Here is a 19,224-nt window from a genome sequence, read left to right as displayed (position 1 = left end):
GGAAGATACTAGTCTAAGTTCAAGTCTAGACTAGCCTAGTCTCAGTCTAGGTTCACCCCTCAAGCACATGGCTAAGCATTAAGCTAAGCATGACTAAGAATTTCATGAATATGTACACACCATAATGTAAAAAGGACAGAATAAAATTCAGTGGTACCGGCTTAAGTCAGACAATGAGTAAGAATTAAAGGAGATTTTCTCTGGTTTTGAGGATTTGATGAATGGCTTCATTCCCTGTGAATTAGCAAGATGTGTGAACACACGACGAAGCTGCTGGCCCCCCACTGTTTTCTTTTGTTTTGGGCTGAGCTTCCATGAAAAAAGCCAAACTCAGATCCAGGTCATTATAAATCCACATGAATACCAAAGTACACGCTCGTTACTGCATCTTCTCTGACGAATCAGAGGGTTACAGTCAAACACTTTACAGTCAGAGTCACTGGTCATTTGAAATAAATACCAATATTCTTTTTTTATCTACTGCATTGTACTTGTCTGAAAGTATTACTTAGCAGAAAAATAAATAGGAGACAATGTTCAGCAAGTTTAAAAATAGTCCGAGAATTGCCTTAGAGTATAAGAGGAAGATATTGAGACAAATGCAAGGCCAGCAGCAGTGGAATAACTCAACGTGAAGATCAGTTTTGTTTACTCAGTGTTTTAAAAAGAACAAAACAAAGAATGCATCAATGATAGGTCACTATTAGAACACTGGGCAAGTGGAAGTACAATCTGTCATGGAAAACTGATGTACACACACAGTATATTAACTAACAGGTAGAATCAGTATTAGTCAATGCCATGACATAGCAAACCCAGCTCTGTGTTTTCATGTGAATAAGCTCAACTTAAAGTATTCATAACATGAGTGCCTTAGACAGTCTTGACCTCAAACATGCTCTGCAGTCATATTAATCCCCAAAAACGTGACAGGAAAATAAAATATATGTATTGCATCCAATATCTATATATGGTTTTTCCTGAGGAAAGTTCAATCATCCTCTGCTTCTAAGGTTTTCCGGGTCCAAAAAAAGGAAGCAGAATTTAAAATGTCATCCAAAACAGTAGCTCATTAAGGAACTGATTTTGTAGTGTCCAAGCTCATCATTTGAGCACAGGCCAAATTCCTATTACTTTTTGGAGAGTTTCTGAAGGTCCAGCGAGAGGAAAACCTATTTTTAAAATGTTAACTGGAGATGTAACCTGTCCAAAGGATGTCGAAGGTCAAAAGAGAAATGTCAGCAGAGTCTCTTGGAAAAAAAAAAAAAAAAAAAACTGCTTCAGCACCAAAACTTTGCGATATGAATTACTTACGCCTGTGATAAAATGGACACTGTGTACCTGAAGTTATCTGGCACTGGGAATAAATACACAGAATATTCTTAGAATAAAAATTCAATGTGTTCAGATTAAATTATGCTTGCATGGTACTTTTCAGTAGAAATAAGCCTTATACTGGGAAATAAGCCACCCATGCAATGCTGATTATATCAGAAAAAGATTACTGGTTGCCATCCAAATGGCATGCCAAGATGGATGCCTTCAAAATGTCAGCCAGGCTTTTGTTAATTTTTCCAAAGCTCTTTGGATTTGTAGAACGTGATCCTGTCTGGTCCATTGCGACAAAGAGGCTGGAAGTTTAAACAGTTGTCTGATGGACTCTAATTCACACAGGGATATCCTTATCACATAAGGATATCCTTATCCAAAGGGATGTTTGTGCTGTCACTAAGCAACCAGCTATCTGCACCACAACACAGAACCAAAAGAGTTGGGAGGACTCAAGCAATATACTCTCTAGTTGAGGTTAAAAAAAAATACCAGACAGACAGTACTAGACAAATACCTGTGAGCTAGGCATTTGATGCTTGCTTTAGCATCAGGGCAAAAAAAAGAAACTGAGGAAGCTAATGAGGAAGCTAAGAGTGTTATTTCCTATGAAGTTGACCATGATGTGAGTGTCCCATGGGTTATGGAGGGGAATCCCTGAGTAATCATTCCCTTACCAGTACCATTAACTTAAATAAACTGGACTGGTATAACTAACCTTAACTGTTTTAATCAATATGAACAGGGCTGTGTTCTTGTATTCCTCTTAATGAGAGGGAGTTTTTGTTTGTTTCTTTGTTTGTTCTTTGGTCAAAATTTAGAATTTGGACAACAAAATGGCATCTGACAACAACAAGACACTATTTTTCACTAACTCATCCTCATGACATAACGTCATTTATGAGACATCACTCAAACATTCAGCTTTAAAATTTAATATTTGTTTGGAAGCGTCTGCTGTAACTTCAAAGAAAACTTAAAAGACTACTGACAGAAATCTATTTTTCATTAATAATTCATAACATCATTAAAGGTGCTTGTCATGAGTGAATCATGGAAAAAAAAAGAAAACAATATATTTTTTGGTGAAGGCTCCAAAATAATAGACAGATATAAAAACTTTGATCTAAAAAAAGGTTTCAGATTTAATGGGATTAAATGATTTGCTAAGTCATGCAGCCACATCAACCCATGCTCCATAACACAGCATTTTCTACTGAAAAAGGAATTTCATATAACCACACTGAAAGTATAAATTTTAATCTTAATGTGAGAAATAAGGTAAACCATCAGTGGTGTTCCAGTTTCCCACACATTACTGTATAATGGTTATTACTGCGATTCTGTTAAAAAAAAAATCATGTTTTCCACAGGAGAACAGCAGAGAACAAATGAGGTGCAAAGGATCAGCTATTTTAGTCCTGATCGTCGGTACGGCCATTTATGCCACCAGAGACAGGAGAGCCAACACGCACAACAACATGGCCTGAGAAAAGATTACATTTTAATTAAGGCAAATAGCCTGTCAAATTAGCATGGCTGCCAGCACTAGTCCAGCTGAATGTCCGTGGCAGTGGTTATGGCCATAAGTGTATGGGAATGGAAGAGCATTTACGTGTTTGTGTGTGTGTGTGTGTGTGTGTGTCCATTATGATTAGTGCGATTTGGGGGCGGGATCTAGCAGGCAGGCTATTTCAACACATAGTGAATGAAGCCTTCTCTGGCCCTAAGCAGCACAGGAAACAGGTCAGTAAACCAACCAAACAAAACGACTTCACAGTCAGCTGACTCCTCCTCGGACTCATTTTCACAAAACAAGCTATTCCTTTCACTTCTTTATCTCTCGACGACACCGAAAACATATCATCTTCATAACATTAAAAGGTATCAGGATGACACAGTCAGAGGGAAAAAACATACTGATCAAACATGACATAGTGGAAAAGATGTTTATTGAATTTCTGTACCTCCAGACAACCCAGAGGCACTAACCTCCTCTGTGTTCCAGCAAAAATCACCAGTCAACATAAATACCTATATGATAAAGTCTAGTAAAGAAATGTCAGGCATTATGTGAGCTTCAATCATCTGCCTGACAAGCTATGTCTGCCTTAAATACAGAAATGTATCAGTGTCCATGGAAACAGGCCTGATGCCATTCCCTTTAAGATAACAAACATGGCTCAAAATGGGATGCACTTTAATCTAATGTACTAGAAATAACTGCTGTTATTTATGTACTCATTTCAAGGCTTAAAATATACTCCTGCTTTTGCTCAGGGGAATCGAGCTATTTTGGTCTCTGCCAATATTTTGTCTCTGAACCTCTTTTAAGTGACAGAGTCTTATTTGTGGCTAATAGCCAGAATCTACCCCACAAGCATTCACTGAAACAAATTTGAATCCAAGTACAATGAGATTAATTATAAATCCACAATATCTTCATTAAAAATTTTGGAAAAAAAAAAGAAAATCAAAGAATCCCTTAGAGACAGTATGTTTAAATAAATTTTTATGTTTTTCTATTTTGATGTAAGTAGCTTAAATAGTAGATGCATTTCATTCATAACTATTCTTTATAATGACATGCATTTCTCAAAAATGTGCTCATCATATTTTTCAGTGATTTCACTTAACATTTTTGTTGTAAAATTGCACAGAGGCAGTGCAACACTAGATGGCAGTATCCCTAACATCCACAAAATTGCACCCTCTTTCATGTGTCTTATGGTATAAAAGGTGCCAAAAGTGCACAGAAATGTAGCCATCTTTTATGTTCCACAAAGCCTGGTATGTACATTTATTTTGACTTAGTGACCTCACATAATGCCTAACCAGTTTACCTGGCAACAGTTGTGTAAGACAATACTGATTCCATCGTAACCAAGAGCTGACAAGAAATCTGGAACACATGCACAAAACCTATTTATGAAGTCAGAGCAGTCACAGACACCTGATGACTGAGAAATGTCATTTGCACATGCTCTGTCTTTTGGAAGCAGAAAGAGGAAGCTGATAAATAGCCACAGTTTAAGTTTTATGATATAGTGAGATAGCACACGGTGATGCGAGATAAGGCCTTCATTAGTAAAAGAAGCTGTGAGACATTGGCTGTAATTAGCAGCACAGGAACAGATGCCAACACCACTCATGTTGTTTAATTAATTCTGCACAAGGTCCAGTTTGAAGAAATAAAGAAATAAAGAAATAAATCCTGCTACAGGCTCTGTGTGGAGACAAGGCAAAACATGAAACTTGCATGTTAGTTAGGAGAATGATTCAAAAACAGACAATACACACTTCTGTTTTTTCGATACAGGCTATGTTTACCCTCTCGATAAATGTAGAACTCTGAGAGATAAGATAATGATTTTTCTCCTCTTATAGTATACATCCCAATAGCACACTGTTGTCTGCTAGACTACAGAGCCACTACAAGTTACAACTATAAAATTATACAACACAGTTTGTCTTAGGCCTGGAAGCTGGCATGTTCTAAATTTCCAATACAAAATTCGGTCCTGTTATGAGTTTGGAGGAACAATAGAGTGAATTGATGGGACAGGATGCTAACAGCTGCTACACATTGTGTTTAGCATCGTTCTCATTTGAAGGCTGTTTTACCTAAACACTTTGGGCCTTTATTCCCATGCTGGGCACAATGCCTACAGCCACAGTAAATGAACTGGATGGGCCATTTGCCTGAGCGAGTCAACGCCAGTACGACATCTATCACATGCTCCGAGACACAGACCAGACACAGTCACCCTCTGTACTGCAATACTCCAGATCAGACAGATAACACCCCTTCCTCTGCATGCTTTCTTGATGACAACCTAAAACAACTATTGTTCCATCTTTATCTGGAGGTCTTTGGATCAAGATATTGCCGTTCTATCGCCATTAAGAAGACTAAAATAATTATAAGAGGGCGAATTCAGAATAAGTAGCCCGGTTTGGTTTAGTGTATACGCACGAATGAAGACCTCAGAACTGGTCTTGTGAAAAGAGTGGCATTCTCTCCATACCTGAGGGTCAGAGAGTGCAGAGCTGGTGTCTGGGGTATGTGTCAGCCACTTAGGGACTCCTGTGGCCCCAGCGTGATGAGAACGGACAGGTGGGGCGTCTAGCCACCTCGCTATGTTTGGAGTACAAGGCAACATCCTGATTTAAGCTGTTTATGCCACAGGGGGGTGTAAGGAGTTCCACTTATCCCCAAGCCACAACAGAAACACACCAAATACGATGATAGCTGCACTTTTTATTTAATTTAATTTTTTTGTTTGTTTGTTTGTTTGTTTTATTTTACTTTTGTGTCCATCAATCAATGCTTTATGGGTCACTGACCTATAACCTAAAAATTGAGACATACAACCACTAAAAATTAACACATAATTTTAGAACATAACTCTTTATCCATTACAAGACATTGTTTTGTATTTTACATGAAATATACGGGTAGAAATGACATCTGATAGAGGTCCACAGTCAGTGAGGCATACCTGTTTACAAGCTGAAGAAGAGGGTTTTCCCTCCTTAAAAAAGTAACATGAATCGTCTAGTACCACATATCACACAGACAGTCAACAGCTGAATGGAATGAGTGCTGACATCCGCGTCCTTCCAGGAAGAGCTATACTATTTTGGCAGAGGTGACATGTGGTACCGTCTATGTATTACCAAGTCACCAAGTGTCACCAAAACATTCCTCGTTCTTAACGAACTGCAGTATGTTTAGGCTGCATGACAGTGTTGCCAAATATACTCAAGAAAAAGAAAAAGATAAATGAGAACTGAGAAACCTAGCTCTTACACAGAGAGACAAAGTCGAAACACAGTCTGAGATTATGTTTTATATCGACTGCAGAGCAAATGTGAAATCCTATGTGCTCTTTATTAATATATTTATTAGTATCCGTACTCTTAACTGTCTGTAGTGACCCATTTTACAGCCTGCAGCTTAGACATCCACAAATAACAACATTTTGAGAGGATAGCTCTACGTTGGCTTTATTGCTCAATAACATGTTACCATGTTTTTATAATATTGATATTATTCCAGACAGTTCCCAAAATAAAATCAAATGACACAGCCAAAAACTTGACCTCATGTGGCACATATGAGCACAAAGAACTCTATTGTTTTTGCGAGAATTGAAAAAATCAATTTGGTTCTTTTCATTGTATTCATAACTGACTTCCTCATTGTTAGAATCTTTGTAATGCCTTTAAGGCTACTGATGATTCAGGCATATTTCATGAGGGTTGTAGTTAAACACTCCACAGTATACATATATAATTGATTTGTATGAACAAAAGAAAAGTGTAGTCATGCATTTTTATGGAGAAAGTGTGTCAGTAGAAGGTCAGGGTTGAATGGGTTAACATAAGCTGCCAGATGCTCAAAGTGCTAATCCATGCATCACTACAAATAGTGTTAGCTTTCCCCATTTAGCCCTGCTTTCACATACAGAGCCAATGATGTGACTTGACCATTAACTGCTCAGTCACAAGGGAACACTCTCTCTCTCTCTCTCTCTCTCTCTCTCTCAGAGGACACCGGTCTGCTCCTATGCTGCCGTGCTACTCTTGTCTGTTATCCGTTATTTCAGTTATTGCTGATTGTCCCCTGCAGTTGGAGAGGGGAGGGGTTGTGATGGAGGGAGGCAGAGGGGGATTAGGGAGGTGAGCTGTTGTCGTTTACGCCAAGAGCAGGGGATTTCTGAAGGAAATTGAAATATGAAAGGGCTATAATCTCTATGCTTAGAGTCTATGGGCTGGGCTGAACCCAGTCCTGAACCCCAGTACTTTTTCCTCAGTCCCATTCCCTTCACTACCAGATACACAGTCCACAAGTGAAAGAAGCAAGAGCAAGTAACAATGTATCCACTTGTCATCTCACTTATCTCTGACATGAATGAGGTCCACACTGTCGAGAGGTTAGCGTTATGGGAACCATAATCTTGTAGTATTGTTAATACAGACTGTCAGTATAAAGAAACTTAAGAAATTCTCAAAGCAGAAAACTTCAGAGCGGCCCTGAGAGCTTTATTAAAACTGACCCTCGCACTGACCCTCACAGAAAAGATTCTAACTGCGACGCTGCTTCATCGACAATTACAAACTCAGGGTGTGGAAGGCGGTAAAGCCAGAAGGGAAGGGAGAGAAAGAGTGTTTAGGTGTGAGAGAAAGATGGTGGTCATTTCATCAGTGTGATCACTCAGAGCTGTTTCATGGCAGCCATGGGCCCAGAGTTACGGGGCGCAACGATTAAGGCTGGTCTGTATTTTTAGCATTCTGTGCCTATAAAGTGGGAAGGGCAGAGTTTAGCAGTGGAGTGGCTGCAGAGCTGGGAATCTCTGCTTATTTCAGAGTTAAAGATAGCACACTGTGCTACGCTCCACTGAATTTCTTCACTGCTATGTGCCTGTGGCCAGGAAAAGGCAGCCAGCCGGCTCAACCCAGCACTGGACTGAGAGAGAGAGAGAGAGAGACTGAGAGAGAGAGAGAGAGAGAGTGAGAGAGAGAGAGGCCAGAGGAAGGAAAGACCTCAACAAAAAAGCTTCACACGTGGAAATGTAGCCTGGGAAAGCAATATGCATTATCACTGGTTTAATAAGCCATAATTCTCCCTAACAGTTGAATTTCTAGTATTTTATTGTCATTTTCACGCACTGACATGTGTTCGCGATGGTTATTGTTACAAAAAACAACTGCTACTGCTGCTTTTACTGCTACTAAAAGCTGACACTTATGCTTGAGTCTGTGGGCTTATCAGAAATAACGCTATTGTGGCTCTGGCCAGGTCACAGCAAACTGCAGTGGCCCCCTTTCTCCCTCTTCTTTGGCTGAATTCATAGCACAATCCAAAGAACAACTGAGATAGTTACACTGTGACATGCTAACAGACCCTGGGCCACTCCTGTAGTGAGAGCTTATGTTGTTAGGACATAGTCATCCCCCGACCTGTCGGGGGGGGGGGGGGGGGGGGTCCCATCTAATCCTCTTGAGATAAGGCAAAGCTAGGACAAAGCTACTGCTCAAAAGCCAGAGGAGAGTTGTAAACAAACAAAGACATATTGGGAAAAACACCCCCAGCTACGTCAGCCCCAATCCCCAACATCCATGGTACTTTGGTATCGCTCTTCAAAATTGACGTAATTTAACATTACAGTGTAAAAATCGATTACAAAAGAAACACAACTGGAAGTTAAATGGTCGTGAGTCTAGTTCATAACAGTATGATCTTAACACACACGAGAGATGCAAAATATCCCGTGGCGAGAGACCTCCTCTATTCAGGTCAGTGAATGCTGAGTATTACGCTCACATATGGAGGGAAATAGGTCCTTTTAAGCAGGCATTTCTCAAGGTTTTCCTAAGTCTCAGTCTGGAGGGAAAAAAAAAAAAGTCTGAATTATCCTGCATTGTGCATCTCCAAATCCAAGCCTTCAACGGCACAGTATGGGGTGTCCTCGTGGCAATATTCTTCAGAAGTCATAAAATCTATTAAAAAAGCATTTTTAGAAGAACATTAAACCACAGACAAGCCTCTTAGGGCTCCTCCTGTGCCAGCACAGGATCACTGTCGGTCTTGCACGAGAGAGACAAGGGATGCAGTGCATGGCAACTTACCCTCCATATGGCTAGCACACGTGACAGACTTACCGCTTCAAACTCACTTTTCGCTCTCGTTAACTAGCAAGTATTTGGTATTTATTGGGGCTGTGTATCAGATTGATGCTGCTTGCACTTGTCTGTCTAGCAATTAGCAAAGATACAAGACACGTAGACAAATAATGAAACCCTAAATGATGCTTTAAATCATTAATTGTCGATATGAATGAGACTTAACAAATAAACCGGGGTTATTTATATAGTTAAAAGAAGACAGCTGTCAAAGTATTTGATGCAAACCAGGCTTTTTTTTGTGCTCTGTTAAAATTTCCCTTTGAGGGATTAAAAGCTTTCCTAATTGACTATTTGAAAAGATGCGTGTTTGCACTTTTTTTTATTTTTATTTTTTTTGCCATAGCACACATGGGTTGAGCACAAAACACTAGTCAGCCAACCCACACACTGTTCTGTGTACGCATTCATCTGTAAAAATTAAATATGTGTGCAGAAACATCAATATCGTTGATTAACAGCCCAGTGTATCAAAGTTTGTCTCTACAGTGATTTTGCAGCTCTTAGCTTGTCTTGGAAAATCTGCATTGAACTCTAAACTAAAGGCAATATTTATGTGATACTCTTCATGGGGTAACCAGAACATCTGAGTAAAGTTGAAAAAAACAAAGCTCATCAGATACATTACTAAATGAATTCTAGAACTCAAAAACAGCTGAGAAGTGAAGGTTTTCTCAATCCATAACAAATCAATAAAGTCTAATACTCTGCGAGATTAATTGATTTAATTGATTTCCCTTTAATTTAATCTAAGTGAAAGGCAGGTCTTGTAGCAGTGCAGGCTGGGTACAAAAGCAGTATTACAAGGATTACGGAGGATTAGATAGAGAAAATTCTGACGGACAGGCCGCACTAACCCACAACACGAGCTTAGCTGCCTCCGCCGCTGCAGTCAGCCGAACAGGTAGAGTGTGCGGAAGGGCTGTTTTTGGCGCTCTGCTTCAAAGAGCATAATCGAGTAAACATTCAGGCTCTGCTTGTGTAAAAAGGGGGGAAAGCTTTGACAAAAAGCATGTGATTTTGGTCGTGACTCTGTGTAAATCACACAAACACACTGCTCCTCTCTAACACAGAGATTTCTTACCAACAATACGCCCTAAATTCAACACACATTCAAGACAGAAGTGCTCTGTAGCCAAGAAACAATCACAATTGTGAAAAAAACAATGTGTTAAAGATGAGCAACATCCGGAACATCTTTCCTTAGTTGATGGTGATGGCTGTTAAGAGATCAAATACTGAATGTGAGGGAGAAGCCATGGACACTTAACACAATCTTTACATAATCTCTATCATTTACTATAATGAATGTATCTAAGCGCACTTACACAAACACACACACACACACACACACACACAGCAGGGCACCACTGGGTGCATTCAACTATTCAGCATCCTCACAAGTTGCACACCCTGTCAAAGAATCATCATCAACAACAACAACAACAACAACAACAACAACAACAACAAGGACTCGCTGACACTAGTCTTTTTACGATAGCAATGTTGGCGTGAGTTCAAGGCTTTGATCAGTATTCCCTCCTGTCAGTCACAACTCACACATATATATGACGTCACTGAATGAGGAGTTAAAGAGATTGTTTCACTACCTTCAAGCTTTTAGCACTGACAGCTTTAACGGCCTGAAGACTACAACCAATGGCAGTGAAGGGTTTTGTTAATTAGATTGACAGGTTAACCGTAACTTGGGAGATCAGAAAATCCCCCATCTACCCACCCACCCCCTAATTTTGAATGTGGTGATGATAACAGCTACGTCACATTACTGAAGTTGCAGAAGGGGAAAAATTCTATGCCTCTGGGTGCTGTTACAATTAGTTAATCAGATTAATTTACTGACCTGAGTGAAGGCAGCTTGAGTTCCTAAAACCCAAATCTCTCACTGTTATGCCAGAGTGAGTGAATCACTGAGAAACAACCAGTATCAGAGATAATGATACGTTTCTAGTTTCATGAGGTACTGACGTATATTTATACAGTTTTTAACTTCATTCTCTAAAGATGAAGACTATATTGGCCCTGTACAAGTAACTAAGGTGTATTGCAACGCTGTGCATATTCCCACTGTCTGTCACTTAAGTCTCTGTTCTAAAGAGCCTCACAAACACCTACATTAAATGGAACAAACCCCCTCATTACATCTAAATTACATAAGAATCTTGCCACAGAAGAAAATCAAGAGCCCAAGAAAGAGACCTAATTAATTAACTTCCTTCGATCAAGATGTGAGCAAATTAGCTTATCAAAGTTGTAGTGCATCCTTCCAACTGCTACCTGCAGGACTTTTTCCATCCACTCTGCTTGTTTTAGCCTAAAGCCCAACAGTGACAGGGGTATAGTGAACAGCTTCCCATTTAAAGTCATACAATGTAAAGGAATGAAGTGCACTGTGTGCTGTCCTAAAGAGAATTCTATACATATAACCTATGTTTGTGTGTGTGTGTGTGTGTGTGAGTGCTTGTGCGTGTGCGTGTGCGTGTGTGTGTGTGCATGTGCGTGCATGTGTGTGTGTGTGGTTGATGCTTTCACGATTCTGTATGGGATTTTTCTTGGCAACACTATAATTCAAGCAAGAGCACACTGAAAAGGCCTTGTCTTCATGCTGTCAGCCTAGGTCAACGTGACTTATCACACTTAGCACAATACTGCCTCTCTTTCACAAGATAGACCTAGAAACTGGCAAAAGCACAATGCCCACAGGGCAACTGTTCTGCATAACATTTCATTTTTTTAACCCCAGGAAATGTTTTTTTTTTTTTTTCACCAGCAGTCAGCCGTGACCAAAAACAGGGCAAAACGTTGCTTTTATCTTTCTTTATGTAGACAATAGGACGGATGGGTTTATTAAAAATGCAACAGGAAAACGAACACGTGGCTCTTGGTAGAGTTTCATCGGGGCAGCTGGAGACCGAAACATTGTAAGAGCGAGATCCACAGCACTTTGTCGGCCAGGGCAAGATTCACACAATGTTAAAAACGCAGTCAACAGGGACATGGAATGTGCCTCGCAAGCATTCCTGAGCAAGCAATGCCTTTGTTCATTTGTTTTCTCTATCGGGGGGTGCTGCTTTGCACTGTCACTCTAAAAGCTATTGATTATCTATTAACACTGCCTCCATGGTGTCAGGGCATCTATACAGGTTCACGTTTCAGATGTGTTCCCTCTACGAGCCACTTGTGCAAATCATTTTCCAATTACATCATGTTTCATCGAGATGTCGCCACTATTGCTGAGCTTTTGCTGAGCACTACTGCTGAGCAAATAAACATTTAACAAATAAAAAAAAAAAAGAAACAAATAAATATTTCTCCAAACTGATAGGTTAGTAAGACTTGATCATTAGACTAGTCCCTCGTATGGATTAAACTCCAAAATGACGAACATACAAGATTAAACTTCACATACACACAAGATTAGCATCTATGCCTTTTTCGTAGTCATCCTAAAATAAACTTACAAGATACTGTAAGCTAATGGGCATGACTACTTTTTTTTGTTGTAGCTTTGTTTTGTTTTGTTTTAAATGTCATTTTGATACTTCACAGGATCTAGCCTTGGGGCTCCTGCCATGGTTGTACAAGCTTGAGGCTCCTATCACAGCTGTGCCCCCTGGATCATGTGGTACCGGGGGCAGACAGTGGCACCCGGGTTGGCAAATAAAAGCCTTACGGAGAACAAAGGGCTTTTTTGTGCCACGACAAGGTACCACAGTATTAGTCAGAGAAGGCAGTGGATGCACATGTGGCACAAAAAAAAAGACTCTGGAGTGAGTCTGTGCCAGTTCACCAGATCTCTGCCCGCGTCCTCCTCCCTCCCGGTCTAAACGTCAGACTGCCACACCACCACCAGCCACCGTCTCAGATGCCATCGTCAGCCACCGTCTCAGATCATTAAAACATCCTGCTTTTCTTGCCTATGCGTTTTTCGCCTACCCGCTAGACGATGTCTCATTGTCAGATATTGTAGGAAAAGCACATGCTTCTTCCAAACAGAAATATAACAAAACAAGGTCATAGTGAAGGTACTCGGTCTGGCCTGAGGGACACTGAGTGAGCTGCATGCCAGAGCTGAGGTGACTGTATCCCACATACTCTGGATAGCATGTTGGCTAGGTTATTGATGCAACACATCCTCAATAAGTTTCCTGAGTAAACTGAATTGTCATAAATAAATGAGGATTTGAAGGCTCTGAGTAAGGTAGGCACTGAAAATAATAACTGACGAACACAACAACACAATGTAAATTTTTGTGTTAAAAATTAAGAAAAATAAAATAACGGAATTAATAACACAAACATACCACAGGTTCACTGACAAAATCCAATGCACTGATAATTTAGTCATCATGTAGTATAATTTTCAGATGTAAAGGATCTCTTTAATTAGCCTTCCTGGTGTGACATTAATGTTATACCCCCTGCCACACCCCCCCGCCCACCCATACCTCCTGCCCCATTTTGCTCTGAACAGTCAGAGCATAACTGTGTAATTGTATAATATACCTGTATTATATAACTGTACGATACAACCTAAGAGCAAATGCAAATATGCAATGGTGTGTGTGTATGTGTGTGTGTGAAAGAGAAAACAGCAAGCATATGTGTACGTGCTGGAAGAAAAGGTCAAAGGTTTTCATTTCACATTCACACACACACAAGTGAAACTGCATCAGACAGTACAGTAAGTAGACAGGAGTGTTCCGTGACCTCCAAACCCCAGTGTATTCCGTGAAATTCCACCCTGCTCTGGGCAGTTTATGTGGTAAAATGGCTGAAATAATAGGTCAGGATAAGACGTCCTCATGCCATCATCAGACAGGAAGGCTGGAGTGAACACGACAAAGATGAACACGAAGCTTTGATTTCTTCACTATCTCCGTGTATGCATTATCTGAGCTCTTATTTTTCACTTCCTGTGCATATAAATTATAACTTATTTGCATAAAACTGGTACAAGATAGGTTATGATACTTAATAATGCTCTTGTCAAATCAGAAATGCAAATTGCCTCGAGTGGCAAAACATATTAAAAGTGTGTCTGCAAGAAACATGTCCAATTATTCCCTGAGAGGCTTTGTAATTGCTGTGTTCCTGTCCCCATCTTTTGGTTTCAGGCTTAATATGTCCTCTGTGTTTATATTAAGAGTGAACATTCAATGTTGGCTTGTTTGGGACACTCCATGCTATCAATACCAATGTCACTGCGAGCTCTGAACTAAAATCCAAATCTTCTAGACCTGGGGGATATATCTCAGAATTTGCCAAGGCTAGACAAACATTCCAGTGACCAATCAAATCAACACAAACAGCATTGTCAATTAAGTCTGGACATACATACATATATATATGTTATCAATGCTATGGGTCAAGCGATGATCAGTTGTCAACAAAACAATAATAATAACTTTGCGTTGAAGTACAACAGAAATTTTAATGCCTAATCCTTCAGCTCTGTCTGCCAGTAAGGAAATCTTTGTATAAATCAATTATGCCAATATGTAACCTACCATTCACCATCAAAGATTATATAAGAAACTGCAAGTCATATCTGTTAGCTCTTTCTTAGAGTTGGTTTGGGCTGGTATTACAGAACTGTGCTTGACTCATAGGGAAAAACAAATTAAGAAGACGACTATAACCTATAAGGACTTCTCCATTTTAACAGTGTGACACTATATTCTTGTGTCTGTATTCTCTCAGGATATGTAATGCAGAAATGTGTGGAGTCTCTGGAGAGGCTCTAATATCAGTCATTTTGAAAAGAGTATGTGTGACCTGAATCTTAAGGTCACTCAGTTCTCTATGCACTTCTTATACACGGGAAGTGAACAGAGAGAAAGAGAGAAGGAGAGAAAGAGGGAGAGAGAGAGAGAGAGAGAAGAGAGAGAGAATGATAAAGCCTGAAAAATGATAAATGTGGTCACGCATTGGAAATTCTGTTTGCATAAAGCTGCATCTGGATATGAATATTGATGCAAGAGCAGGGTAAAATGCTCGTGGACAGAAGGAAGCAACGGCAATAACGAACAAACAAACAAACAAATAAACGAGCTATAGACGACAGCGAGTCAGTCCATCCGCAGTCTCTCCTGTCTACGTTCGGCTCATCAACAGAAAGAGCAGGCAACAAAACCGTGGCGCTTAAAACGATTTGATCCGCAACAATCCAATATGATATGAGGCCAGGCTCACGATGGAGCAAGGGAGAAGTGGAACAGAATGAGTTGTCTGAGCCTGTCTCTGCCTGCAGGGGCACTGTGTGCCATTCTGAATCCAGACAGTGACAGCCCGAGAAGAGCCTTGTCCTACCGCTTGCTTAACTCAAATGCCATGGTCAGAAGATGCTCCACTAACTCTTCAGCTGTAGTTTTTAATCTCTGTATGCTGACATAAACTTTTATTGAGGTCAGCAGTCGCCAAGCTCACTCAAGGGCCTGAAAACGCATCCTTGGGAACCAGGTGGGGTTGTTTTATTGAGTTAACGGAGTAAAGAAGATTGGGTGGGAAAAAAATGAAAGAAGAAAATATCTTAGAAGAAAAGAAGTAGTGGAAAATCAAAGAGTCCCACCTCTCTATCCTCACACAAACTCCCTGTATGTTTTTACTACCGTTTCAGTCACTCTTTGTAGTACCCTCTCTTGTTTTTTTTTAATCTTTTCTCCTTTTCTGTATTCTCTTTGTCTCTCTGTATCTTTCCCTCTAAATCAATCATTTCTCCCATTCTCTCTCTCTCTCTCTCTTCTTCTCTCTCTCTCACTCCCCCTGCCTTCCTCTCCGCGTCTGAGTGTTTTTTTGGCTCTGCGTGGAGTTTTCCAATCAGCCGTGAATGGAGGGACAGAGTGTTACAGCACTGTCGGAAGGCAGCCTGCGTGCAATCTGTCTGCCCAGTCTGGGTAGCTCCAGCGCTGCCAGGGGAGCGCTTAATGAGGTCAGTGGCACTTATCTGCTGTGGCCAAGGCAGCCATGGGCCTGCCATCCCAGACCCAGGAGGGACCTCTTTGTTCTGAATACCGTCCTCTCCCTCACTATGGTACCCCTTTCCCTTTGGATCTCTTACCATAATCCCATCTATCATCCAATATCATTACTGTATGGAGACTGTAATATCCACATCAGGGCTAAAGCGACTTAATCCAGAACTGACCATAGATTAAAGCAAGTAAAAATAGGAGGGGAGTGCCAAGGCTCTCGCGTGCACACAGTACCCCAGTAAAGAAATGATTCACTACTGTGGGGGGGGGGGGGGGGGGGGGTATTGTGGGGAAAGAGCTTTGGGAAATGCTGCTCCATACAGCCGTCAGACATGGACACATGGTGGTACTGTTAAAGAATGAATTATAATTGTCTGTAAAGAGAGAGAAGTTAAGAGTTAAAAAAAACTTGTAAAATATGCATACATAAAGAATGGAATATTTATAACATGTTGGTAAGGTTCAGTGCAACCTAAACAGGAACACAAATGAGTTTGCATAAATGAAAAACCTAGGAGCTGCATGTGCTTAAGATAAGAGAGCAGTGTACAGTTATCAACCTCTAGAAACCTTGTCCATCATCTCATTTGACTAACCATAGACAGAGATGAGTTTGAGTCTGACTCGCTCAACTTCAGCTAGTTATAAAACCTCAGCTGTAAAGGACATCATGTTCTGACGTTTTAATAGTGGAGGACATCGAGAGCAAAGAGCTATAAGACAAAGTGAATCCTTGTTCCATTTCTCATTTTGTTTTAAGTGGAAGCATAGCACAACCTTAAAGGATAACATATAAGGATTTAAGCTCACGGGCTCGTTCGGTTTAGGATTAATTTTAGAGCAGCGTCAGCAGTTCATTCAACCCTGACCGATAGAGGAGGACCGCACTGGACTGGGAATATGTCAAACAAGATTATCTGTATGTCAGGTTCATTTAGGAATAATGCAGTTTTTAATTTTTTTTTTTTTTGAAAGTCTACGCTTGTATGTGCATATATGTGTGTGGGTGGGCATGTGTGTGTGTCTGAGCAAGCAGATGTGTGCGCACACGTGTGTGTGTGTGTGTGTGTACACGTGTGTGTGTACGTGAGTGTGTGTGTGTGTGTTTGTGTGTATGGATGTGTGTCAATCTGTAGGCAGAAAGGGTGGTCACAGAGTGGGAGTCCAGATGGCAGTTGCTCACAGTAACTGGACCAGTGGGCTAAGCCACCATTATAAAGGCTTAAATCACTCTAATCACTCATCTCCCCACAGCAAAGGTTGAGATGATGCCAACAATCAGTGAACGCTCAGTGAACAGTCAGCATTGCATCTAATAATAATAATATAAAAAAACACACACACACACACACACAAACAATATGCCAAGAAAGAGATGAGTTTCCACAATGTTTACACGGCTGGTTACATGATTTCGCATGAAAAGCCACCGTCACTTAAAAGTGTCCAATAAGAAAGAGTGAAAACAGAACACTAAACCCTTTCAATGATTTAAACTGCGACAAGGGAGGTTATTGATTTTCTGTATTTACAATGACAGCATGTGAAGACCTTAAAGAAAAGAAAGGGAGTAAATCTTTCCTCGGTCATTACTGCCATGATTTCCATTCGTCTTGACTGAAGACTGAAAACCATCCCTAGACACAGAACACTGAGCTCTTCATGTTTCATACTGTAGTGGCCAGTAAACGGATTCATTAGAGAATCTGTGAGTCTGTAGGAGACCATCCTGTCCTGTGATGCTCTTACACACTTGGCAAGCCTACGTTGGCAACCGCCGGGCCAGTCTCACGGCGAAAAGAAAAAAAAAAGCAAAAAAACACCTGACAGCTAATCTCCAGGTGCCAGTGTTGGACGATTCAACTGCCTGCTGTAATGCTTTCCAACCAGCTCGGTTAAAACCAATGACCTGTACCTTTCTCTATGATTCATGCAAGTAAAACAGGGGGGAAAGAAGTTGTCTTCTTTTTAAAATAAGAGGGCACATCACTGCGGAATCGGTCTGGACATCAGAAATAGGTTTCAGACCGGGGCTGGTTTGGAGAGGGCTAAAGCAGAGATCTGAGGTGAGTCTGGTGCCTTTCTGGTTTGTGCAGTGTTGAAATGATTTTGCTCCAGGCCGTTGGGGTTGGAACTGAGTCTTTTTAATGGATGAGCTGAAGGCACAATCACTCATTTTCTCTCCCCTACCCAAAAGGGGGGGGGGGGTTCTACTCAGTGCTGTTTCTATGTGTTCCCATCCTTTGGCAGTCGCTTCTTCATGTATGACTGCCAAGTGTGAGGTACAGATCTGAAAGTAATATATCAACCATTCAAGTGCCTATACTCATTGAACAAAGCATACGTTAACACTGTACATCAGACTTTTTTAAATCTCTGATACCACAGAACAACACATGTTTGACTCCAAGGCGTTACGAAATACATAAATCCACCAAAATCAGCCCAACTGTTTCATTTTCATTCAACCTCCTGTACGAGATCCCAGCCTCTTATATAGAAGATTTGAAGGAGTGATTAAGTGCTAAACTCACTAACTCCAATCATATCTGGAAAACAAAAGAATATCCATATAATCCCTGTCAGTGATTTCGACAAAAAATCTCCAAACAAAATGGCAGCCAGACAGTCCTTCTGAATAAAGAAAGCAGCTTTTCCAATTCAGAACCGTATTAAAATGAGTCTGTTTCCCCAACAAGGCAGGAAAATGCTAAATCAACTCAGCATCTGCCCTTTCATAAACAAAACCTGAGTCTTTGAATAGAGAGAGAAAGGAACAAGAGGCTTTTTCAACACCAATGTCATTAGACTGAATCTGATTTCATTTGTTTGTTTTGTTTTGTTTCGATTTTCTAGGGGCATTTGACAGCCAAAGAGGCCCAAAAGAGGCCTAAAATAACCAAAGCTGAAGAAAGAGAGAGTCAGATGAACAAAAACATCCACAGAGATCAAGAGAGAGACTGACCAGACCAATCAAGGCATTAGAAAGAGAGGAAGAAAGCAAAAAGACAAACAGTAAGAGAGTTTGGGAGAGATTGTAAAGGAGAGGGTATGGAGGGCTGACGATGGGTGAGTTTGTGTGACAGACAGGGTAAGCAGAGGTCATTGGACAAAGGAAGATAAAACCCCACGGCCAGATGGTGTTCGCACATCCACAGATTAACAGCACAGATAAGATACTGCTGAGTCTCACACAGTACACACATGAATACAC

The 19,224-nt window shown here is 40.6% G+C and overlaps 1 protein-coding gene across 1 annotated transcript in view; it reads right to left on the bottom strand.

Annotated features, from left to right (window-relative positions):
• The window catches only part of dock3 (dedicator of cytokinesis 3), a 127,658-nt gene extending 111,559 nt beyond the window's left edge, over nt 1–16,099 (bottom strand). The window contains exon 1 of the mRNA XM_030778272.1: nt 15,886–16,099. Coding sequence (XP_030634132.1) covers nt 15,886–16,099 — 214 coding nt within the window. The remainder of the gene's footprint in view (nt 1–15,885) is intronic.
• Between the last annotated feature and the right edge of the window lie 3,125 nt (nt 16,100–19,224).

This window comes from Chanos chanos, chromosome 6 (genome assembly GCF_902362185.1).
Source record: "Chanos chanos chromosome 6, fChaCha1.1, whole genome shotgun sequence".
NCBI lineage: Eukaryota > Metazoa > Chordata > Actinopteri > Gonorynchiformes > Chanidae > Chanos > Chanos chanos.
This window is presented reverse-complemented; position numbering and strand designations above follow the sequence as displayed.